The 25870-nt window shown below is 38.3% G+C and overlaps 1 protein-coding gene across 3 annotated transcripts; it reads right to left on the reverse strand.

The window, feature by feature from the left end:
- Nucleotides 1–518: 518 nt before the first annotated feature.
- On the reverse strand, nucleotides 519–25870 carry uba3 (ubiquitin-like modifier activating enzyme 3). 3 transcript variants are annotated; one of them, XM_039770983.1, is made up of 18 exons: nucleotides 25778–25870; nucleotides 25604–25642; nucleotides 24337–24457; nucleotides 20676–20756; nucleotides 19836–19918; nucleotides 17746–17826; nucleotides 17171–17214; nucleotides 15034–15098; nucleotides 13826–13981; nucleotides 13026–13128; nucleotides 11568–11681; nucleotides 10991–11044; nucleotides 10068–10104; nucleotides 9894–9975; nucleotides 6099–6199; nucleotides 4753–4816; nucleotides 2727–2781; nucleotides 519–1166 (listed from the first exon to the last, which is right to left on the reverse strand). In XM_039770983.1, exons 1-18 carry the CDS (start codon nucleotides 25816–25818, stop codon nucleotides 1078–1080), a joined length of 1410 nt encoding a protein of 469 aa, XP_039626917.1. In that variant the 5' UTR covers nucleotides 25819–25870; the 3' UTR covers nucleotides 519–1077. The 3 variants fall into 3 exon arrangements, with proteins under 3 accessions (XP_039626917.1, XP_039626919.1, XP_039626918.1); XM_039770985.1 differs by having other exon boundaries at nucleotides 25570–25642; XM_039770984.1 differs by lacking the exon at nucleotides 25604–25642 and having other exon boundaries at nucleotides 25778–25869.

Consider the following 25870-nt stretch of genomic DNA (forward strand, 5'->3'; position numbering starts at 1 on the left):
TCCATCCCGAAAGTGTGAGGGTACAGCATGAAGCTCAAACAGCTGGCCAGGTGGTCCCAAGTTAGCGAGACGGAAGAAGAAAGACGTACGAGGCTACAGCATGAAGCTGAAAGAAAGCAACTCTGTCACGGAAAGACAAACCAGAGAGAAACTCGCTTAGCCGCTGATAGACAAGGCGGGCGATCACGTCCGCAAAACAAAACCGCCGACTCTGCATTTCAATTTTTAATAGATTCTAGGAGCCCGGGTGTTTTACAGTACGGGCTTACACAGCTAGTATGTTAACAAATAAGATATTTTAGGGGTGAAAAATCAGAATCAGAACCTTGTATTACACAGAATACTTTAAAAGGTCAGTAACACAAATGTACGTTACCTGCAGGTATTGAAGCAGCATTAATTCCACAGCAAGTCAGACTTCATTTGTTACAAGTTCAGACATTATAATAGTGGGACAGGTAAGGGTAATGAAATATTGAAGGAAAAAAACAAATAAAACACACACACAAAAAAACCTGTAAACTGTGTGTGAACCTTTTATTTTCTGTTAAGCTTGATTCAGTTCTCATTCCAGAAAACACAAGTCACATCTCTAGATTTATTATTAGTCACTTTGAATTTTAGAACACTCAATTCTGTGGTTTTTTTATAAAAACCATGAATTGTGCACAACAAATAAATATTCAAGCCAAAAAAAAAAAAAATGTAAAACTGAATGCATCTTTTTAAAATACACTTTTGGGGAGTCCGAGAAAAATGCTGTTTTTAACCCCCACCCCAGTTTAATATTCATGATTAATTACACCGCTGTAAAGAACTCACTTAGTAAATACTGGTTTCACATACCGCAGCAACATTGCTTGGAACACATTAAAAGAACCTTCTGAGGACAAAACACAAAAAAAACTGTGGGACAGAATACTTGTCTAACTAAAACCTAGACACCATGGAGTTACCTGCTCATTTCCAAGAACGTTCACAAAAGAATCTGAAAACCAGATTACATTTTTGCAACTGGAAATGACATTTTATATTTAGTCAATGCTTACAACAGCAAAGTGGTGATGAGGTCAAGTGTTAGGATGTAAAATGAAGTTTAAACAACACTGTCTGAGGTGTAGTGACATCGGCAACCGCCAGCTCCTGTCCATCTGTAAGACCCAGTTCTGTGTTTTAGAAAAGGGAAGAAAAAAAAAAAAAAAGTGACATTAGGTGTTGTGTGTTAGGGCCGCGTCAAGTCTACCTGATGAAGACCAAACATTTAGACGCCCATCCATCTTCTTAATCCATGTAATCGTATTGACTCTGACATAGGCAACTGAAATACCACACCCCCAATCATCTTCTGATTAAGCCATCGTCCACTACCGTATATACTCACGTTTAAGTTCTCCCACACACAACTTGGGACTTGATTTTACCGTGTAAATTTCCGGTATTTTATAATGTCAGTCGTATAAGTCAAATGCAGAAAAGTCACGCTATTGGTCCAAGAGGTCCTCTCTCTCGGTCTCTCTATTGTGCCTACGTGACCACACAGTAACACCCGAACTATTCCGAAGCAACGTTTGCACGGATTTTTTTGTATCTCACGCCTTCATACACCTTTATCGTAAGAGCACCCCTTATCTACGATGGTGCGTTTGATCAGAAGGAAATATGAAGCTGGTTTTAAATTAAAAGTCGTTGAAATGGCGAAAGAAATTGGTAACTGCGCTGCTGCAACAAAATCGATGTGTCTGAGAAACTGGTAAGAGATTGGAGGAGGCAAGAAGATGTATATAAAAAAAAAAAGTGTGGCATTTTTAAATGGGCGTACAAGTCGGGGGTCAGATTTTATGATCGATTTTTCATTTTCAAGACCCGACTTATACGCAAATATATACGGTAACTGCTTTTAATGACCTCTTGGGCACAGCCATCAGTAGTGTGTCTGTTTGCGGAGAGAGTGTCGACCTTGTCAGGAGGTTTACTTACCTTGGCAGTGACATTCATGTCTCTGGTTATTCTTCCTATGAAGTCAGTAGACAGATTGGGAGAGAATGGGGGGCTTGAGGGGGTCATGAGGTCGCTAGAAAGGGGTGTGTGGCACTCCCAATATCTGTGCAAAAGGACGAAGGTCCAAGTCTATAGAGTCCTGGTGCTTCCTAGCTTGCTATATGGTTGTGAGACTTTGACGCTATCCAGTGACCCGAGACGAAGCCTGGGCTCTTTTGGCGCTGTGTCTCTCCGGAAAATCCTTGGGTACCACTGGTTTGACTTTGTGTTGCTCATGGAGTCCCAAATGTTTAAACATTACCTGCATTGTGAGGGAGCGTCAGTTACAGCACTATGGCCATGTGGCGCGTTTCCCTGAGGGTGATCTGCCTCATAAGATCCTCAGTGTTGGGGACCCGAGTGGCTGGACCAGGCCAAGGGGTCGCCCACGTAACACCTGGCTGCGGCAGATGGAGGGTCATTTCCGAAGGGTGGGACTGGACTGCGGGTTGTAAACTGGGATCCCGAGTTGTTTTGTCATGTAGTGGGTGTGGCAACTTACTTTACCAGTGCCTGCTCCCCAACTTGACTTGATGGCTTCAAGAGACAATTCTGGCTCTCTTCCCCCTACCCCCCCAATGTGCAGAACACGGCATGATAGAATACAAATCCATATTTTAAATGTAATTAGCTCCAAGGCAAATATGCAATTCAACATTTTAATTCTTAAACAAAAAGCTCCATATTACCTTTCAATGTCCTAGAAAGGTTTGGCCTTGTTCTTTCTTCAATTGAGGAAATAGTCTACAAAATAAACAATAAAAGATTTAAAAGCTATAAAACCTCTCTAAGGTGAAACCATTAAGAATACATTTTCAATAAAACTACAGCTGAACATCTTGAGGGGCTTCATGGAGTGCGGAGATTAGTACTAAAAGCTAAGAAGCACTGCTTTATGCAAAGAGTTGTGGGAATCTGGAACAAAATACAGAGACATGCAGTGGAACTTGAAACCCTGAAGACGGATCTGGATGAGCGATTAGCTTAAAACGAGCAACACATGGACTGAGTGGTCTTCTCTCAATCGTCACATTTCTTATGGACACAGCATGTCAAATTGTGGGATGTAAATGGAGTGAAAGTCCATTTCTTCATCCTGCATCTAGTGTGCAAACATGGAAGACAAGTTCTCAAAAATGGTAGTAAACTACTTTTAAAACTAAGTACCGACTCCAGAACGTTACCTAAACCATAAGTAGTCCTAGTGTTAGACAAAACCCTACTCTCCCTACAGTCTAGCATATAGTATTAACGTTGATAAAACATTGCCATCACTGAGAAGTTAATGAGTAACATTTTGCACGACTTTCAGAAAGAGTGGTTCTTAAAAATGTTTTTTTTTTTTTGTTGCAAAACAAATTTTGCCTTTTTTGTTTCTTGGAGCTCCAGAATCCCCAGCCACTCTTGGGAGACTTGCCGCCAACCACGTGGTGAATCACCACTCACACTTACCTGGGTTGGTCCCCCTTGCAGAATCTCGGATGCGGTTCATAACGGAGCAATGCCGTTTACTTTCACTGCCTGCAGTGACCAATCGCAAGTCTCTCCGCAAACCGTACGGGACCATGTCCACTTTGAGTACTATGGTGAATCATGACGTGAATCGTGACGTAGGACCCAAATTCAGACAGCATGGCAGTGACCCACAGTTTAAGAACCTATACTGTAACGTAACACAAAAGGCAACAGTGTGCTTTATAAAGTCAGCAAAGGCAGGAAAGCTAGCTGTGTATTTGTATACGTGCCCAGCTTTTCAAAACTACGGGCTGAAGACTTTGACACATCACATATGAAATCGACATTTCATGACAACCATTGGAATATAATAATTGATTTATTAATTTGCTGCATTGGAAAGAATGTAAGGCGGGGGGTGAGTTGCGAGTACAAAACGGTCTACCCTGCCAAGAATTATAAAAAGCAATTTCAAGCAGCATTAAAAACAAAAAGGTTTACAAGTGCTCTCTAGTATTTAACAAGTTACTGCATGGCAGAAGAACTTCTACTTCTTAAACTGAAATATTCCAAAACCAGTAACGGTGCACTGCACATTAACGTGCAGTGAATACACTTGACTTGAACATTCCTAGTTTTCTTCTTTCTCTGTACGTTTAGCATTCGTTTGCTCAGAGATTGATACGCTTGCCGTTTCCTGAGCAGCTCTTCTTTTCTCCACCCTAGCTGCCCGCTTCTTCTCTTCTTTAGTCGGCATCTTTTCACGTTAAAACTAATTAAGTCGGTGTTTGTGTTGCAATTATTTAGTACATTTTCCTTAATTTTTCACCTAAGCTGGCCCTTAAGCCTTCAATCTGCCTCAAGAATGATTTAAGATATGAAAAGGTAGGGGAAGTGACAGCGAAGGTGGTAGGGAATGAGAACGGCGCCCATACACATGCGCCACTGCCGAGAGTCAATTCTACAATAAAATAAAATGATAATAAAAAGAGGAATAACCTTGGAGGTCAATCACCACCCCAAAAGCGGACAGTAGACGTCACATAGTATATGTGTACCAAATTTCAGGTCAACAGGTCAAACGGTTTGCGAGCTACAAGCGATTTAAAATCCTGGACAGACAAAACGGACAGCCAAGGTGGCATATTATACATAAAGATATGTTTAGTTGTACACTTGACAGCAATTGCAATTTCCACAGCATTTTAAATACACATTGATAACATGGGAAGTTAATTGAAAAGAAAGAAAGAAAGTCACCTGTAAGTAAAGTGTTTTGTTCTTCCCATTCATTGTTGTGGTTATTGCTGGGGTTTTCATTTGCCTGCAAAAGTCATCAAAACATTGCATTGAAATAAAACAGAAACCTATAGAATCGTCTTCAGTAGTAAGCTTTTTTAATTAATAAAATGCATTATGAATTAATTACATTTGTATATTAATAAGGAACCTTTTGCATAAGCAGGAGGCGGCAGTTGAATCTAATGGCCTACGTTTTGCGCATTAAATCCAGAAGTTGCTCATCAAACCCCTCAGGTATTATCTTACTTCATGCGGAGTGGGACAAAGCTATGTGACAGGCTCCCAGTAGACCCATCTGGACTGAACACACCATATCAATTCATCTTGTTGCATTAGAGATTGTTACTTCTCATTTTCCTTTACAGAATGATACAGAAGCCCACCACAGTAGTTCCATCATTACTATCCTCAAACGTCAAGGCACTCCCTAATCTAGAGGGCCAACTCTTCGGCTTGATGCTGGAGGTAACCGTTGTGGTTATTACATAAGACAAGGTCAGATTTCCTTCGGCAGGTTTTTTCATCGATCGCCATCCAACGGTGTCATACTACTTATGTTAGCCAATCACGATCAAATGTTATGGGGGTCACATTTTGGCCCTACCCACTAGTCCTAGACATCTTTGCAATTATTCCAAATGGACCACCCTCCATCAGTGGTAGGTGTAATGTAGCTGAGGCTATCACACTGCTGGCGTGGAGTCCAATTTTGTTCATCTGGTGAAATCTGGTAAAGCTCTACCGTGTCGCACAGCTTGGAAATGAATTATTAACTGAAATAAGTGGAAAGGTTCCAAGCGGGGAATAACCTGCTAGTTTATAAAATGACAGGTTGGGTTCCTTTAAAACACCCCACCTGACCTTTTTTTTAAACAATATATATATTTTATTAAATTATGTAATATGGGCCTTAAAGGGTTAAAACTTTTATAAAGCTGGTTTAATTTGAGTAGGCATTTTATTGCACCTGCGGTGGGCTGGTGCCCTGCCTGGGGTTTGTTTCCCGCTTTGAACCCTGTGTTGGGTGGGCTTGGCTCCAGCAGACCCCCCCGTGACCCTGTAGTTAGGATATAGCAGGTTGGATAAACTAATGGATGGATGGATTTTATTTCACTGCCTTCACAGGGGATCATTGTCCATTTCTGAAAACAGTTTTTTGCCATTTGTGTTAATTTATATCATTTCAGGCTGCTTAGAAAAAGTATTAAAACATAATTCACTATAAAACTGAACTTAAAATAACTGTAGAAAACGTAATGCATATAAACAACAACATTCCTTATTTTTAAGCTTGATGCACTTACAAAGAAGAAGTTTCTTTCAAAAAATCCAAGACATCTTGGAGCTTAGCAGATGATGGAAACTGTAACTTCTGGGTCACTGGACTACATGCAAAACAATTGTCCTGCAATTGATAAGAACTGCATTAAGAAAGAAAGTAAAAAAGGAAACACGCAAAATGCAATCCCACTAATCTGGAGTCTAGTGTGGCCAAATTCTTTGTAAGAATCATGAAATGGACTACATTCACAGACTACTACCCTCCATGTTGCCTTTATCTGAAGGCTCAACTTTTGTCATACATGGATAGTCAACAGTTTCTGCAGGCCACATAATATTTCCCTGTAAAGAACCGTCTGTTGTAGAAAACAATGCCAGGATGCAACAAAGCGGTTCTCAAAATAAACTGGCTTGGTACCACATTTTACCAACTCGTGTAGGTATTTATTGGCTCCCACTACCCTGAACTGGATGAGGCAGTCAGACTAACAGAAGTGTTTCTCGGTTACTTATATGGTGCGTCTCCATGTGATATTTTAAATATGGCCATCATGGCGCCTTGTGCCTTACCTGTATTACGTTGTCATATTCAAGTGGGTATGGTAGTGCACAGTGCTTCTGTTTTATGGATCCAATAATAGTTCAAATCCCACACCCTGACATCATCTGTGTGGAGTGGTTACCGGGTCTACAGGGGCTTACCTTCCACACTGCTAAGGACATTCATTGGTGGGTAGGCGAGTGTGAATGGAAGTGTGCGTGTGTGTGTGTATGAGGGCTCTGTGGCTCTTTGCCATTTACCCAAAGCGCCAAGGATATGTTTAGGCCCCCATAACAAAGCACTGAATTAAGTGGTTTGAAAAAAATACGACATGAGAGAACAGTCATAACTTTATGCAGCTCTCGAAGCATTGAATTGAACCTGCACTGCATAAGGAAATAAAATTGAAAACCTCACCCTAGCAATACTAACATTGTACAACCCCAATTCCAATGAAGTTGGGACGTTGTGTAAAACGTAAATAAAAACAGAATACAATGATTTGCAAATCCTTTTCAACCTATATTCCATTGAATACACTACGAAGACAAGATATCTAATGTTCAAACTCAAACTTTACTGTTTTGCAAATCTTCACTCATTTTCAATTTGATGCCTGCAACACGTTCCAAAAAAGCTGGGACAGGGGCAGCAAAAGACTGGGAAAGTTGAGGAATGTTTAAAAAAAAATTAAAAAAAAAATAACCCGCTTTAAACATTCCACAGGTGAACAGGTTACTTGGAAACGGGTGTTTGTCATGATCGGGTATAAAAGGAGCATCTCCCAAAGGCTCAGTCGTTCACAAGCAAGGCTGGGGCGAGGTTCACCACTTTGTGAACTGCCTGGGCAAATAGTCCAGCAGTTTAAGAACAACGTATCTCATCGTACAATTGCAAGGAATCTAGGGATTTCATCATCTACTGTCCAGATCATCATCTAAAGATTCAGAGAATCTGGAGAAATCTCTGCACGTAAGCGGCAAGGCCGAATACCAACACTGGACCTTCGATCTCTCAGGCGGCACTGCATTAAAAACCGACATCATTCTGTAAAGGATATTACCACTTGGGCACAGGAATACTTCAGAAAACCATTGTCAGATAACACAGTTCGTCGCTACATCCACAAGTGCAAGTTAAAACTCTACCATGCAAAGTGAAAGCCATATATCAACACCACCCGCTTCTCTGGGCCCGAGCTCATCCGAGATGGACTGATGCAAAGTGAAAAAGTGTGCTGTGGTCTGACGATTTCAAATTGTTTTTGGAAATCATGGACGTCGTGTCCTCCGGGCCAAAGAGGAAAAGAACCATCCAGATTGTTATCAGCACAAAGTTCAAAAGCCAGCATCTGTGATGGTATGGGGGTGTGTCAGTGCCCATGTCATGGGTAACTTGCACATCTGTGAAGGCACCATTAATGCTGAAAGGTACATACAGGTTTTGGAGCAACATATGCTGCCATCCAAGCGACGTCTTTTTCAGGGACGTCCCTGCTTATTTCAGCAGGACCGTGCAAAGCCACATTCTGCATGTGTTACAACAGCATGGCTTCGTAGTAAAAGAGTGCGGGTACTACACTGGCCTGCCTGCAGTCCACACCTGTCTCCCATTGAAAATGTGTGGCACATTATGAAGCGCAAAATACGACAACGGAGACCCCGGACTGTTGAGCAACTGAAGTTGTACATCAAGCAAGAATGGGAAAGAATTCCACCTCCACAGCTTCAATGATTAGTGTCCTCAGTTCTCAAACGCTTATTGAGTGTTGTATCACCTTTCCTTTTAACAACACAGTGGTAAACTTGCCCCCGACCCAGCTTTTTTGGAACGTGTTGCAGGCATCAAATTCAAAAAGGAGTGAAGATTTGCAAAACAACAATGAAGTTTGAACATTTGATATCTTGTCTTTGTAGTGTATTCAATGGAATATAGGTTGAAAAGGATTTGCAAATCATTGCACCGTATTTACGCATGTACCACGCGCACATTTTTTTCCAAAAATTAGCATTAGAAAAATCAGGTGTACGTCATACACAAGGAAACTTCTGCTGTGGCTCACTCACTCACGCTCAGGGCTGTGGAGTCGATAGATAAATGCTCCAACTCCGACGTTTCTAAATCTTCCGACTCCTCTGTATGTATATACTATGCTAATGTATTTTCTACATCCATTGAAGGAAAGGAAGGCAACATACATGTCATTTCACCACAGAACTACTGGCTAGGAAGCCAACACTCTACTATAATGCCAGATTAAAGACAAACACAATTGATTGGCGGCCGCAGATTGCGGGTGTCCACATGGATGGGCAGATCCAGCTTGCCGAAAATCTCGACCACCGCCCCCATCCAAAGTAATGTGATGCCTCTGTCTGCTGCAGTGGCTGTCTCCTCTGTCAGCCAGCTGGAAGTTTAGTGCATTGTGTCACTCACCGGCCAGCTGATCAGCAGAACGAGCCTCTGCTGGAGACAGGTAGGGAGATCTGTGTTCTCGGCTCCTTCGGCCCCCTTCACTAGCGCATAGCGAAGGGGAGCTGACGGAGCTGAGAACACACCAGATGATTTTTCAGGCGTTTGACGCGTGATGACTCGTTGAACGGCTGAAAAAATCGGCAGTGCATCTGTAAATGTATGGGGGCTTTAGGCTAGGTTCACAGTTCCCTGTAACAGTGGAACACGACACAATGGAAAGCGGTGCCGCACCTTACCTGTGCATTATAGTGACGCATACAGTCAATGAAAAGCATGCTTCATGGTTACTTGACATGTTCGTTTTGTGGTAACATTATGCACTGCATGCATTGGGCTTTATTCTTACAGCAGAGAAGTAGTTCTTTATGACTGTTTGTGAATTGGGACATTTCAACTTACAACTTACTCCGACTCCAGGTACCCAAAATTGTCTCCGACTCCTCGACTCCGAATCCACAGCCCTGCTCACGCTCTATCTAAACACTTCCTATACAATCACAACCGTGCGTCGTACATGGGGCAAAACTTTTTTCACGATTTTCTTTGTAAAAATTATGGTGTGCGTCTTACACAAGGGCGCGTGGTACATGAGTACATACGGTATTCTGTTTTTATTTACGTTTTACACAACGTCCCAACTTCATTGGAATTGGGGTTGTAGACAAATTTATATATGAGCATTATATTTTATGAAAAAAATAATGAGACAGAGATTGCAATGCTAACTCTTGGTTAAAAAAAAGAAAAAAGGACCACCTGGGGAAATCTGGACATTTTCATAGATCTTTACAAAAAGCAATACCTTGCGTTCTGCCTCGAAAGTGTAAGTGTAGAGTCCATCAACATCATTAAAGACAAGGTAGTTGTTAAGAGGATTGTAGGCACTGTCAACAGAAATACAAATGTGAAAATCGCTCCATTACTGCACCTCCCAAAACACCCTGGAAAAATACAACGAACATGGAAAGCTGCTCACCTTGAAGCTAACTTGAAAACTTCAGTTGCACAAGAAGCTAAAGAAAGAAATAAGCAAAAATATCAGGACTTCTGAAGTTAGTATTGGTAATAAACAAGACCAAGAAATTACTATATTAGAATATGACAATATGGTATCTGTAATAAATGTGGCTTATTTTCATTTACATAACAAATAAAAATAAACGTAACAATCAATTAATTTCGATAGATAGTGACAAATGTACAGGGCGTGCCAGCCACCCCACCCGACACAGTAGGTAGCAAATGAAACAGAAATGCTTTTTATTTTATTTCTTCACTTGTAGGTAATGTCTTCCCAGTCACACAAGCCACAACACGGTCCCATTAAGCACAAACAGCACCTTAAACACAACAATCTCTTCTTTTTCTCCTGCACAGCAAGCTTTATCAACCCTTCCACCTGACTCTGGCTCCTTTTAGATGTTACCCGGAAGTGCTCCATGTGCTAGATGACCTACTTCTGGCAGCACTTCAGGATCACCCATATGGGCTCAGGAGCAGCTGCAGCACCCCCAACAGGGCTCTAGACAACTCCATCTCCCATGAAGCCCTGCAGGAGTCCGAGGCACTGCTGCAACCCATGGGGTCTGCCATCTAGCGTCCCGGGGGAGATACTGTTCTGACCACGCTTGCTCCCCCGTCCTTTCCTGGCGGGCAAGGATCCCGCCATGATAGATAGGCGATAGATAGATAAGGATCCCGATAGATATAGATAGATAGATTAGATAGATAGATATAGATATAGATATAGATATAGATATAGATATAGATAGATATATATAGATATAGATATATATAGATATATATATATAGATATATATAGATATATATAGATAGATAGATAGTTTATTCTTACAATAAGAAAATGTGATGCATTACTAGTATATCTAATCAACTTACCAGCAATGACTGCATTTGTAGAAGCAACAGCTGGAATTATTCTTTTCACAACTCCTGTTTTAAAAAAAAAAAAAAAGACCATCATGAAATAATGTTCTGCTTTGGAATGGTCACATGGTATAAAGATTTTACCACCCAATCCTGCCTATCAGCGCAGTGCAAGAGGGCATTAAACAGATTAAGCACATTATTCCAAAATCCCCAAAGTGGGTTCACAAACTGCTCTATTTATGAATCAAAAACCTCAGCCAAATGGGGGACAACAATGCATATGAAGTGCTTACTAATTTCACTCACTGATTCATTAAGCAATGATAATGCAAAAATTGTACATGCTTGCTAACTGGGTCTTAACAACTCTTTTTTTTTTTTGCCTTCTCCCAGGTTTGAAATAAGTTGTTGTTTCCCAGTTTAGAAGTAAAGTATTTTTGAATGGATTTGACCTAGCCAAGACTTTGCTGCTTTGGCAAGTAGACATTTCTTTACATTAAACAGTAACCACTAGGACACTCCTTTTTTACTCCACTTTGAAAAAGATCTTTTGAAAAGTTCTGTATTAAGCAAAGGTTTAACTTACCCTGCGTAAGTCTATACGTGACACCAGTGATTTTAAATTGAGCTCCTCGTTCAAGGGCCTTATGAAACACCCACTGAATATGTTCAGGATCGTCACCATCCAGTGTCACCCCATCTGTAGAGACAGCAGAGCACATACAGATCTGTCACATTTCTAGCATAAATATAAAACAAAAGGGAATTTAAAACAAACGGTCATAACAAAAATATTTTTCAGAGCGAAGGGCCAAGATGCATTTCATAACACACAAAGAGCAGGTCAGCATCCTTTATTTTTTTAGCATTTTGAAATGCAAGACAAGTGACACTAAATTACTTTAACTTCCTATGTGGAGGTCCAATTTACAAAGAAAGAAAAAATCCAAATTATAGTTTGAGGAAAAAAAAAAAAATCATCTAATTGAGAGAAGATTTCAGCAACCTACAGCATGACCCAGGGCAGATCAAATTTTAATGAGCATTAAAAACACCCCCCCACTCAATGTTTATAGACTAAACTAGGGGGTCCCCCAGCTCACTTCACTCACCAACCTCCCCTGGCCTGCAGTATGTGCCAGCCACTCGCATTGTGAAGAGGGGGTCTTAACGCACCCCAAGTAGACGCGCCGCTCTAACCCCCACAGTGATACAATAGAAAACAAATTGTTTTTTTTTTAACCCCCCTCTTTGCTGGAAAAACTGCCGATTTCAAACATTTAAAAGCCTGTACAGCAGCGGTCCTACTCTTTGTCGTTTATTTCTGGCACTGGGCGTAGTTAAATCTTTTGGCACAAAGTCTCGTCTCGCAGGACGTGACTTCTTGATATTTTTTAGTTTATAATTTAAAAATGGAATAAGAATCTGAAATTCTAACAACATCTCATTAAAGTTCGATAAATTCTGAAAAGAATGATACCAAACATATATATATGTAGGTTTTAAAATAAGCTTGATTTAAAGCGTGATAAAAAAACATGACATAAAATCATGGCACTATATTTTATTGATAGAGATATCTAGATCTATAGATGGATAGAGGATATTAGGACTCATACGTTCAGCTCTAATATTTCACTCCATCCAGTTTTCTACAATAAAGCTTCCCTCACAAATGCACTGAGGCAGAAGTAACCTTTAAAGCAAACAAATATAAAGTCAATAGGCATCATGGATATCGTATGGTCCATCCTAGAGGTTATTAATGGCAACTCCCTGACCTGTTGGATGTAACATACTGCTGTAATTCAAATGCTTCTGCCATGCTGCTCGATTAATATGCCACAGTAATATTTGAAATCTCATCCCTACTCTACACCATAAACTGAACTGAAATACACAGAGGCGCTGGAGTTCAGTGACAATGTGCATATGTTCTTGCACATAAAATGATTTAAGACAGAAAACACAAAGGTTTTACTTAGCAAAGTCAGAGCAATTACCAATAATTATCCAGATTACAAAAATGTACATCTCACATTACCTCCAAATGGCTGCTCTTTTGGCCATTGCAGGACTCGAACATATTCAATGCAGTGCTCAGGAAGTCTTGGCATTGATGCAATGGTGCACATTGGAAAATTAATCTTTAAAACAAAAGGATTTTTAGAAATAAATATAAATTGTGTAATGCAAGCGAAGTTCATGCAAATCAGTCACTTATTCTGGCTGATAGGTGTCTTAATATAATATTATTATTATGCAGATGGTTCCTGTTTTATGGACCACAAACACACGATGTAGGAGGTCTGGGGTTACTGGACCATTTTGTCCAGGACAAGCGCTGTCATCTCTACATTTCTGCTTTATCTTTCCTGATATAACAAAGTTGGCTAAACTGTAGCCTCCAACCCACCTGCCCCCCCCCATTTGAGTGATGGGCAAGGTACAACTTGTAAAAGTAAGGCTTAAAATAAAAAAAAAATATTCTCTGATGTGTGCGAGGCAGCTATGGGATGGAGAAGGATGTTAAACACTCTTTCCTCGAGTTCCCAGTGCAATTAAGGATTGGAACATCACCTGCCAGCTTACTGCACCAGCAATGGGATAGTAATACTAGCTACATGATACCACCAGACAATTCTTGAGATAAGCTTCACATTTATGTTACCTTTACTGTACAGCCATGTCAGATAGAAGCTTAACACAGACATGCCAATTTAACATCAAGGTGTATGGCCAATAAAAATGCAGAAATATGTCACTTATCAAAAGTAAAAAGGAAAAGCAAGATTTCTCACTTGAAGAACCAAGCTAGTAAGAAGTATTATTTTAAATTCCTACCTGAGGAGGATAAAGATCCAGTGTACAGTCTATGCATGCTGTCATTCCTGGCAAGATCACACGCGCGTTTCCTTTGAATCCTTCTGTACCACCATCTATAAGGGGGATGATGGAACTCGGATCCAAAGCACCATCCTCATAATTTAATAGGGAAACCTACAAAAAAAAAAGCCAAACTTCTGAACAAACTAACACATAGTATGCTGTTAACCAACAAGGCTATATGTAGTTTCATTATAAAATTTATGTAAATAACCACTGATATTTACATAACTGTACGCACTTTTTAATACACCTAATGCTGCTTTTCACTTCTTACAAACATGGCTCAGTACATGTCTTTAGTTAAAAAAAAAAAATGGCACCACTACGGTTATGGAAGTCTGTTAAGTTTAATGATTGGATTGCATGAGCGAACAAAAACAATATTCAAAGTCTGAATTTTCAAGTCTGTTTACCTTTAAGATAATGCTAGATTTAAAAAGATATGGGTATACCAAAATACTGTACAGAGAAGTTCAACTGAATTATCAATTGCCTAAATGTCACAAGATTTCACTCAACAGAAATGTAGGTATTATCATTGACAAATGTGTTTTGCAGCATATGTACAATATGTCAAAGATGCTTTTCGTAGGCCTAGGTTAATTCATGGAAGTCAAATAATACTTTCAAATGTTATTTTGGACAGGATAGTATAGGCCTTTAAAACTTAATACCTTGGGTAGATTCAGCAGAAAATTAAAAAGTGTTTAAAGTCATTAGCACTCTTTAAATAATAATTTTCTTAAATCTGAAGACGTTGTCTCCGTTAATCCCCATATAATAATTTCTTAATAGCATTCCCCAGGTTCCTTCTATAAATGAGTCTTCAAGCATTCTTTCAAGTATGCGTCATAATTTAAAATAAAAATGTACATAAGTAAGCAGCTCACCCAATGATTAAAATGGTAAAATCACACCACAATGGAACATTAATAAAAAAAAATTTAAAAAAGTATGTAAAAGTCTGCACTCATTAGATTGTTACATTATTAATTATTATAAAGGGGAAATGATATACACAATACTTCGATTAGCTAAAAGATTAATATCTAATTATTGTTATAAAGCACACACAAATACTTTGTTGGTAGTTCAAGTATAACTTTAAACTCCTCTGGTACCCGCCTAAGAACCCTTCCCAATTGAAACTTTAAATACACTACCAGCATGCCATTGATCCATCTTCGTGCAATGATTGAGTCCAGCCCACAAACTACAATGTGAAATTCTAAAGAAAAAGGGATTTACAAATATTAATCACATCTTAAAAAAAAAAACCAAAAAAAAAAAAACACTACTGTACAAATTTAGGTATACAGCAATTGTTTCTAAATGTATTATGTATTAATAAAACAACGTGTAATAAAGGTTTAATGAAAAAAAATTCTCACTGCTTCATTATTATAGATCACAAACACTCCAACAGTTCATCTGGTATCAATACAAAAGGCCAAGAAGGTTCTTCACAGCTGGTATGCATAAACTAGTATGAATTCCACTGTACTGTGCTACTTCTAAAACTAAATTAAATTTTGGTGGAACAGCAATGAATAACGCAAACATGCAAGATTTTATGTTGCAACGTAACAATCGGCTTGATTGCTAATCAGTGTTCCTTGCTCATTTATCTCAATTACATGTAAAATCGGACAAAATCAAAAATGCCTGTGTACAGGTCAGTTTGCTTTGAACATGTTGAAATCAATACAGTGACCTCAATTCAAAGAATTTTCCATCTAGTCATTTTCATGAGGAGCAAGTCAGGAACTAGACATGGACAGGGCAGCACAAGTTCAGTGCAGGGCCTACTCACACACATGGCCAATTTAGAATCATCAGTTTCGGCTAACACACTAATTATTTTATTCCTACTCGACACCAACGTGCCATATCCATCAAATGAAATGTGCTTCCAAAGGGCTGCTAAAGATTTCACGTGTTAACCTTTTGCATAGCTTTGAAGTGTCTAATGGCTACATATGAAATGACATTTAAAAGCAAATGTCAGCCTACATGACTGCAGAATGGAGACATAGAAGGCAAAGGTTTAAACAGCGACTATATAAAACTATTTTAAAAATGTCAAGTATAAATTAGCATTCTACATGTAAGCAGCCCCCTTCAACGTACTAAGAGAATTTTATGGAAATAGCTTTGTATCACAATGGTATCCTCTGTGTAACTGAGAAGCTGGCTATAGAGAAAAGTAACTGTGCCAACACAATTGTGTATTTGTCTGCATTCATCCGATCTATTCAAGTTGACATTATACAACTATGCTTTGTTTACACTGGTGTCATCCCTACATTAGCACAGAGTTGGTTACTCAGAACTAGAGCTCCAGTCATTTGAAGGACGAGACATTGTTTTTTGGGTATCACCACCAATGGCACTCACAGAATAGAAATATCTTCTATTGGAAGGTTTATAATGAATCAGTGATCAAATTAAAGGACAACAGGGGTTTACTTTGCTGACCAACTTGGCTTTCAAGTCTCAGTTCCGAAATATTCACCTAGTATTTATAGTTTGGTTATCAAAGGGTGGTTGCCCCAAAATAAAATGATTTAGACTTTTCCAAAATGCTGACAAATGTTATTGGACTCCAAATTAAATTTCCTCCTGGCTACACAAGCATATCATTTTGGTTCAGTCCCTACTGACGAGCACAAGAAAAGTGAAAAACAGAGGGCAAAAATTATCATGAAGCACAAAAAAAAAGGATTCATCAATCCATCAATTTTCAGAATCAGCCATCTCCATTTGAGCATCACAAGGAGCCAGAGCCAATCACAACAGTAATGAGCATAGGGCAGGAATCAACCATGGATGGAACACAAGTCCGTCTCATGGCACCATCATGCACACAGCCACATTTACTGATCCTGGAACAATTTAGTCTCGCCAGTTAACCTTTCAATTTGTAAGTTTACTTTAGTATCAGGAAACACAGTCTTTATTTCAAATTGATACAAGTTAAAATTAGACTAGTTCAAGATTTTTTTAAATTTTTTTTTTAATTAAGGCATATATTTAAACCCTGGATAATTTCAGAAGTGCATACAGTTTTGCAACTGTTAAATTTTAATTATTGTATATTCTCTATCTGGAAAATAATGCATTTGATCTTAGACCCATATCTGTTTGGTTTTTTTTTTTTCTTTTTTTAAAAACATTTAAGGAAATGAGTACCTATAGTTAGGATAGCTGGTTGGATAATGGATGGATGGATGGATTACCTATATGGTGTTGAAGCTTTTAAAATAATAAACCAGAAAACAAAACCCATCAGATACTTACGTTTATAAAAAGTTTCATCAAAATCTTGAATCTTTTTAAAATGACTGCATTAAATGTCAAGGAACTAACCTTCATCAGGACATTTTCACAGTGCATGCAAAACGAACCATAAAACTCAGACATTTGGGGTTTAGCATTCAGATATCCTTCAACAAATTGTTTTTTTACCTAACAATTTAAAGTAAGGTAGGATATCAGGCGTCTTCCTTTTCCTTTAATAAAGCTTTTCTTATCCATGACCTGCACTCAACATTTAAACGCTGTACAAGCAGATGTGATCTAACCAGCTTATATCCTGCCTGTATTTTGGCTCTACAACAAAGTGTAAGGTTAATATCTCATCATCATCTCATCTCCACCTGCAGGCCCGTCTGAGGCACAGGCCGCCAATATGCTCTCGCCAGCCTTTTCAGTTCTGGGCCAGTTTCTCCAGCTGTCCCCATGTGTGACCAATTCCATAAAAGGTTAATAAAGCAATGTTATTTACATTTTACTATATTACACTTTGCATCATCTTTGTCGGGAAAGCTACTACAAAACACCTGCTGGGCTTGCAAAAGGAGATCAAAGGATACGGAGTAACATTACAACCAGGAATGCGACTGTTGATGAATTCAGCAGCTACTTCTGCCTTTGGTCTTCCTACATCCTTTGGCCTAAATGGAAGTAAAATATAAAACTGTGAAAATGGCTAAAGATACATCAGTAAATTACATTTTTAAATACTCTGTCAAGAATCAAACGTAACACTGCCAAAAGCATTCTGAACCAAAGTAATTTGTCATTACTGACGTTAAATAAAGATGTTATAACTTTAGACTGACATTATTAAATTAAATGTTTGAGGTGCCATGTTACTCCTGCTTTATGATAAAAGGCATGCCTCAACCACAATAGTGATATTTAAAAGGTTAGAAGCAAAACCTATATAATCAAACCTTTTGGGAGTTCAAAATGCAAAATCAAAATGTATTCCTTTTGTGTTAAATCATAACAAATAAGTAATGGGAAGGCCATCCCTCCATTATCCAGCTGTAAGGTGCCTTGCTCAGTCTTTACAACACTTGTCTTTTCACTCATTTATTTGAACAATTGTTATTTAAAAATAAGAAAAAGAAATTGTTAAAATGGTTATTTTCTAACTGCAAACAATATTAAAATTGTATCACATATTCTGTTAACAGCTATTCATCAATTTAAGACAATGACATCACTACAGGTAACTGCTTCATCTAGGACATCATTCCTTGTTTTTATTTATTTCTTAAAAGGTATATTAAACTGGAAAGGTGTTTAAAATTTTCATACTTAACGTGTAAAAAGAAAGAGTTGTTGCCTTCTCCCATATTTCAAATAAGTTTTTGTTTTCCCGTTTTGAAGTAATGACATTCTCAGGATATAAATTTTTTTACAGTATTGCTCGGTTTTCACAGGACACTTTCCTCTCATCAGTGTCTTTGGTGTTTGCCTATGCCCATATCTAGTTATAGATCAGAGACGCCAAAACACACTGAACACTACAAGTGAATGCTTGCACTTCATCGGTGGTCCTGTACACTTGTCAGACAATTTAACATAAAAAGCTAATAATTCACAAAATGCCCCCAATCCAAACCAATAAAATGAATATTTAACAATATTTTAAATCAGAGGCTTCATGATGTCACAGGAGAAACCAGTCCATGAGTGTGACCGCACCACGGCCTTATTCAGACACTGGCAGGCAGTTCTACATACAGTATGAACCAACAGTACAGAAATATTCAACAGCCGATTTCAGAAACCTTCAGTGAAAAATGCAACGGAACCAAATCAGGTTGGCAGTGGAAAAGCAACACTAGTGTGCAAAACAATATGGAACTGAACCCAAAATGAACTGTGCCTCACTTCAGACTACAGCATTTACCTTACTGACTGCACGAACACCACAATCCTACATGGAGACTAACACTACTAAGCTCACATGTAAACTGTCCCCTTTAATGATGGAGGCATGCACAAGGAGAGAGTCAGCCCAAATTAATATTTTTGATTTTAAGAGCATGTCAGACTCCATTTTTACACATTCCATAATAACTTTGTATATCGAAGTATTTCCCTACAATGCCGATCTCAAGACCAGAAAGTCCGTCTGCATCACTCGAGGACAGCTCAACCGATTTACATGAAATTTGGTATGCAAGTTCATCTCAGTCTCCGTCATAGTGCAGGCTACTTTTATCTGCCCCAGAGGAAGAGGGGATTTTGCTTGGTGGCTTCTTGAAGAAATCTTGCTATTGGACATGTAATTTTCTTTACATTTTTTAGTCTCAAATCAAGGATGCATACAAATACACGGTCACGAAAGGTTATGGAGAAAATAAAGGTAGATCTGCTTAAAAAGCAGTGTATGCATTACCTACAACAAAAACACGGTTTATAAAGAAGCAATTGTATGACATCCGACATGTATTCACCTCAGATGACTTGTATAAATAACCGTATATTTATTATTTCAATTGCAAAATTTCTATCAATATGTATTTTTTTCATACATTTTAAATCCTGTTTATTCTTTGATAGTAGTTACATGGATGGATAACTGAACTAGGTTTTAAATGAAGTTGGACAAACAAAATATAAAGTGAAAGGGGTGAATGCAAGAAAGCAGCAATTCATTTCTTACCTAAATAAAAACTGTCTGTTCAAATTAGAAACATCTATTGTATCCATGTCGATAACATCAATTTGCCGAAATCCAGATAAAGCCTGTAGAAAGGAAATGGAAAAAAAATAGGGAGTGGTTACCATTGAATGAATAAAAACAAAAATCAAAAACTCAAAAGTGGAGCTTAAAATTGTTGCCTACTGTTATCTAGAAATTAAACTTTTCTGTTTAAAGTTTCAAATGGGAACAAGATGTTTGAAGCAGGGTATACCTGATTGTATTCACACCACCACGGCAAACTCCCTTTAACTTATATACAAGAAATTAAAACAAATGTAATTCTTTATGTGCTGCAACATACAGTAGTGTCATTTTAGACATTCAACTGCCAAAAGACAATGAAAACCATAATTAAAGTCCTTGAAGATATTGGCTGCTATAAGCTTTTTTTAATTACATATTTATTTATGAGGGACCTTGCTTGTATAATTCTTGGTACTATAATCAGTGTAAGTTAGCACTCTTTAATATACTGGGTTTAGAAAGCTAAAGGGGGAGGAAGTGCCATCTCATCTACTGAAAGTAAAAATCTTAATGGAGACATGGGAAGCATTTGTAACAAATCACCATACTGTATATTTATAGAGTGCTTAGTTGATTTTTTTGTTGAAATAGCATCTAGTTTCTTGGACTAAAAAATATATGTGTGAAGAAAATTAGTAAAAATGTTTTAAGAGTTACAAAAGACATTTGGTAATAAATTAGGTACTGTTCCATTGTATTGTAGAAGATGTATCTATCATGTGTGTTATTTAAAGAGATAACTGAAGCCATATCAAGTGCAGAAATGAACAGTACCAGATTCTTCAGTAGCTCACATCCCAGGCCGCCTGCTCCAAGGACTAGTATCTTGCATGTGTTCAATAGAAACCCAAGAGACTTAAGGAAAAAAAAGAAAAATTTCAGATTTATTATTTGTGTATTGTTTTCAGTCTATTTTCATCTCTTTAAATTTTAATCAACGTGTCTATTCAAGGATAACATTTTTGCTTTATGGGTTCTTACAAAAGAAATGTGCCAAGTTTTTACTGACAGAATTGAAACAATCAAACCACTAATAATTCTGAGCAAACAATATTCTTCCAAAAATACAATCAATTCTATAAACAAGGTAAATAAAATTTAGGAACAAATTAGTCACTGTAATAGCAAGATATTATACACTGATCTACAGGAGAGCTTACTTGGGCCAAAAGGTATAAAATATTTAAACTTCAATTGCTGTGTATTCAAATATGGGGTAATAATCCAATGTATTAGTGCCCAGCTAATACATTATCTTTATATAGCTTCACTTGTTTTATCAAATATTTTATGTAGCTTAAAAATCACAATAAAAAAAGTTTACATTCAACAAATGTTCTGGTAAAATAAATGCCATGTTTTCAGACTTCGAGTTCTGACTGAAGTCTATTCAAGGACTAAGATCGCTTTTGTGGTTTTTCTAATTCAGAATTCATTTTTTTAAGCACAACATTCAGAAATCTGCTTAATCCAATTAAGGGATTCAAGAATCTGGAGCTTATTCTGGCAGCACGGAGTACAAGGCTGAAACCATAGACAGGCTGCCATTTCCCGACTGGACCCACTCACACTGGGCCATTGTGGAATTGCCAATTAACCTAACCAGTATGTCTTTGCAAAGATTTTGCTCAATGGTCTCACATCCTCAAACTTCACTCACACCCACATGTCTGCATATTCTAACAACCAGGTGCACGGATTGAGGATGCATGAGGCAGCAGTGTGACATAATATGCCACCATGCCATCCACTAGCTTTTTCTTTCCCAAAAATTCAGTGGTTTTATTATAAACAGAGTTCTGTAATACACTGAAATCTCTGCATATAGAAGACAAGAAGTTGTGATGTATTAGGCCTCTGCATGCAATAGTACTCGGACAGGATTCTGATTTTCAATCACTAAACACGTCGAAGGGCGGCACGGTGGCGCAGTGGTAACGCTGCTGCCTCACTGTAAGGAGACCTGGGTTAGCTTCCCGGATGGAGTTTGCATGTTCTCACGTGTTCTCCCCGAGTCTGCGTGGGTTTCCTCCCACAGTCCAAAGACATGCAGGTTAGGTGCATTGGCGACCCTAAATTGTGTGCCCTGCGGCACCCTGCCCGGGGTTTGTTTCCTGTCTTGTGCCCTGTGTTGGCTGGGATTGGCTCCAGCAACAAACCCCCGTGACCCTGTAGTTAGGATATAGCAGGTTGGATAATGGATGAACAAACAAGTGGAAATTTAAAGCAAAATAGTTAATACAAAGAACACAAGCACCTTGTGCAGTAAACAAAGGGACCCTGGATTACAAGTAATCCCCCCTATTTTGATTCTTTCATAGGAAGACTTTTTTTGGTTATAGCCCCTAAACTAAGAAGGGGAGACTAAGGACTGATAGAACTATAGCTTAGATTTAAATGAACTGTAGTGCAGCAGTTAGCACATCTGTATCACAACTCCGTGGCCCTCGCTTCACTGCCTGAACATTTATTATTGCCTCTGCAGTTTGGACATCCTAATGGATATGGGAGTTAATCTGCAACTCTGAACTGATGCAGTGCAATTATCAAAAAAAGTGTATGAAGGACTAGCAACTCCTTCACGAATGGGCTCTGCCTCCTGCCTGATGATGCTGGGATGGCCTATCCAAAACCCTGTGATGAAAAAAAGCATTTTCATTAAAGGAAGGGATGCAAATGACACAGCAGAAAGAATTCGCTGTCGAGTTAGAGCTGCAAAATACTTTTAACAATCAAAAACTATACCAATAGATTAACCTTTTGGATACAAGGAAAAGATTTAAATGTTTTATGATGTGATAAATACTGAGCGGGGAGTGGCAAAGAAAACTTTATTTATATATGAAAAAAAAAACAAAAAAAAAAAAAAACACTTTAACACTTGCTTGTGATTTTACCCTATTTAAAAGGAGCACAAGAAAAACTATGAAAACAATTTGTGTGTGAAGAGTGCAATTTTAAATTCTTTTCATGGTAAAAGTTTGAACAAACAATCTCTCAGGTCTGTGCAGTGGTAGCGCTGCTGCCTTGCAGTTAGGAGACCCGGGTTCGCTTCCCGGGTCCTCCCTGCGTGGAGTTTGCATGTTCTCCCGTGTCTCGTGGGTTTCCTCCGGGCGCTCCGGTTTCCTCCCACAATCCAAAGACATGCAGGTTAGGTGGATTGGCGATTCTAAATTGGCCCTAGTGTGTGTCCTGCGGTGGGTTGGCACCCTGCCCAGGATTGGTTCCTGCCTTGTGCCCTGTGTTGGCTGGGATTGGCTCCAGCAGACCCCCCGTGACCCTGTATTCGGATTCAGCGGGTTAGAAAATGGATGGATGGATGGATCTCTCAGGTCAGAACACTTACAGTTCTGCTACTCAAAATATTTGAAGGCAGGAAAACTGTTGAAAGCACAACTTGGGCAGAGAAACGACTAACTAGGGGAGGCTGTAGTAGCTGAAATACATCCCATGCTGTACAGGAGGATTCAACTTTGCATACCGATATCCTAAAAATTCCAATTCTGAACTTGGCTTATCTTTGACTTGGTCATAAGGTATAATAATTAGGAACACGTTAGTATAAAAATAAAAAAACACCCTTGTTTACTGAAAACTGCCAACCGCTTATAGTATTAATTCAAGATCAGAACTGTAAGAATAAATGAACCTCTTTTTGCTGATAGATACTACAGATTCAATCACATTGATCTAATTTACAGAGTAATTCACTTGTGTAATTTTTGTCGATACTGTTTAAATACTTTCTTTAACTACTGTATATAAAAAAAATGAAAAGATCATTTGACCTAAATTAAATTCTAAATCACACAGTAATTGAATTGCTTTACAATCCTACTTTAATGAATGCATAGCATACAATGGCATCTTCTTAAAAAGTAAAAGAACACAGTCACAAAATAAATACAACATTAATAAAAAAAAAATTCAATGAGGGCCTATAAAACACACTGTAGGTCTGTAAGAGAACTACTTTAAAATGTGTGTAGGTTGTGCTCAATAACAAGTACATCAAACGTACCCCGTTATGAATTGATAGTTCCTTAAAATGTACAATTACATAAAATAGATTTGCAACATTATAAAAGGCATACATCAAAATGCCTTCTTAAAAGAATTGTACCAAAAATGTAATAACTAAAATATAACAGACGTGATGCAGATATTTTAGTTATTTAATCTTCGATACAACAATGATAAAGAAACAGTAAAGTAACACTTGAATTTATGCTCGACTCTAAGAAGCATGAACTTGTAACATCTCGTGTGCACAACTGCTATCTAGGCACAACTCTGTGTCTTATTAGTTTACAACTGTAAGCATGCACTTTCGTTAAATAAATAGGGATTAAAAAAAAAGGTAAAACCTGCAGAATGTTCACATCACAAGCTTTTTTCCATACAATGCTTTAAAACAGAATGTGATTTTTCTCACTTCAGTGCTTGGCTCAAAATCAGGGTGAGTGAATGGTCCTGATCGCTCGAGGAACTTCTTTACATGGTTCCAGCGACCTTCCCAGTCTCCAGTGTCCCCACACCCACCATCAACAGCCATTCTGCACAGAACACAGTAAATTTAACTACAAACATCAGTTGCAACAAAACAAGGTACTAAAACAGTTAAAGACAATAAAGAAAATGACTGTTCATAAACATTGAGTCAATACAGAGAACAGTTCTTACTCAGTTTAAATTTTTATGATTGTCATCTAAAGGTATTCATTTATTACTGAACAAGAAAAGAACGCATGTATATAGTCAAATGTTTTATTTGCATTTGGAGTCAATTCATTAAAAAAAAAAAAAAAAACTAATAAAAACAAGTTTATAAAATGAGTGCTACAAATTCCACACTGCTAGTAAACTGTTATGCTATGAGAAAAAACAAAAAAAAAAAGTTTTTGAGAATGTGACAATACAAATAAAATTATTCCTGGGAATATCAACCATAGGATATACTTAAGTCAGTTTTCTTTTCACAGCATGCAAAAATACTTGTCTTGTAAAACAAGTGTCTCTATGTCTTTGTTGTTAAGGCAATAAATTGGTTTTTATTTTTTTAATTACCCCACTACTTTAAATCTGTGTTACTGTAGGTTTTCTGACGCCTGTAAGTCTTTTAATAAACGAATGTGCTCCTTAGATCGGGAGGTCTTTTATTTTAATGGCAGGAGCATCAGCAATGACGAACATAAGAAGTCCTGATATAAACATGGATTGTGAACCCTTCACATTACACTGCTGCTTGCAAAATATTTACTTAAAAGTTAAATGGAAGTGTCTACTCTGTAATGAGGTACTGAAATCATTCTTAAAATTTGTACGTGTTTTTTGTAATGCTAAAGTAACAGCACCTCTCAAGACATTTTGAAAAAAGAGAGATCGTGGAAATCGGGTTGGAACGCTAATGTCAGAATGGAATACTTTGCGATATTGTTAATAGTTTGCGCAAGACTTCAAGGCATATGCTTTAAACGTTAGTACGTACGTTTCGGTTATGAAAACCAAATACGGAATTAGAATAGGAAATGAGTTCATGCTAAAAACTCGCGCATCCCATTCGACAAATGAGCCACTCTAGAAAGCGCCCACGATTTCCAACGATTCTCTCCCTCTTCTGTCTTTCTTTTTCGGGTTTACGGCGCGACAGTTCATTTGAACCTCAAACCTGCCGCAAGTTCTTTTAGCATTTCATCACTAACTTGTCAGTCAGCTCCTCTATTCTCCTTCTTTTCTTCTCCCTAAAAGAGAGAGAATAAAAGAAGGTTCAATCACGCTGCCTTATTGCAGCAAGCAGCATATGTCATTACTGAGGACGATACGCATTTCTTTGCATTTGACTTTAATTGTTCAGTTTCTCATTTACAGATACTTACGGCTCGAGCGCTTCCGCCATATTTTCCGGAGCCCATCTCATTTCCCACAATGCCGCACGGCGATGACGTCACCACAGCGCCAGATTTGGCCGA

The sequence above is a fragment of the Polypterus senegalus genome, chromosome 12, assembly GCF_016835505.1.
Source record: "Polypterus senegalus isolate Bchr_013 chromosome 12, ASM1683550v1, whole genome shotgun sequence".
Taxonomy (NCBI): Eukaryota; Metazoa; Chordata; class Cladistia; order Polypteriformes; family Polypteridae; genus Polypterus; species Polypterus senegalus.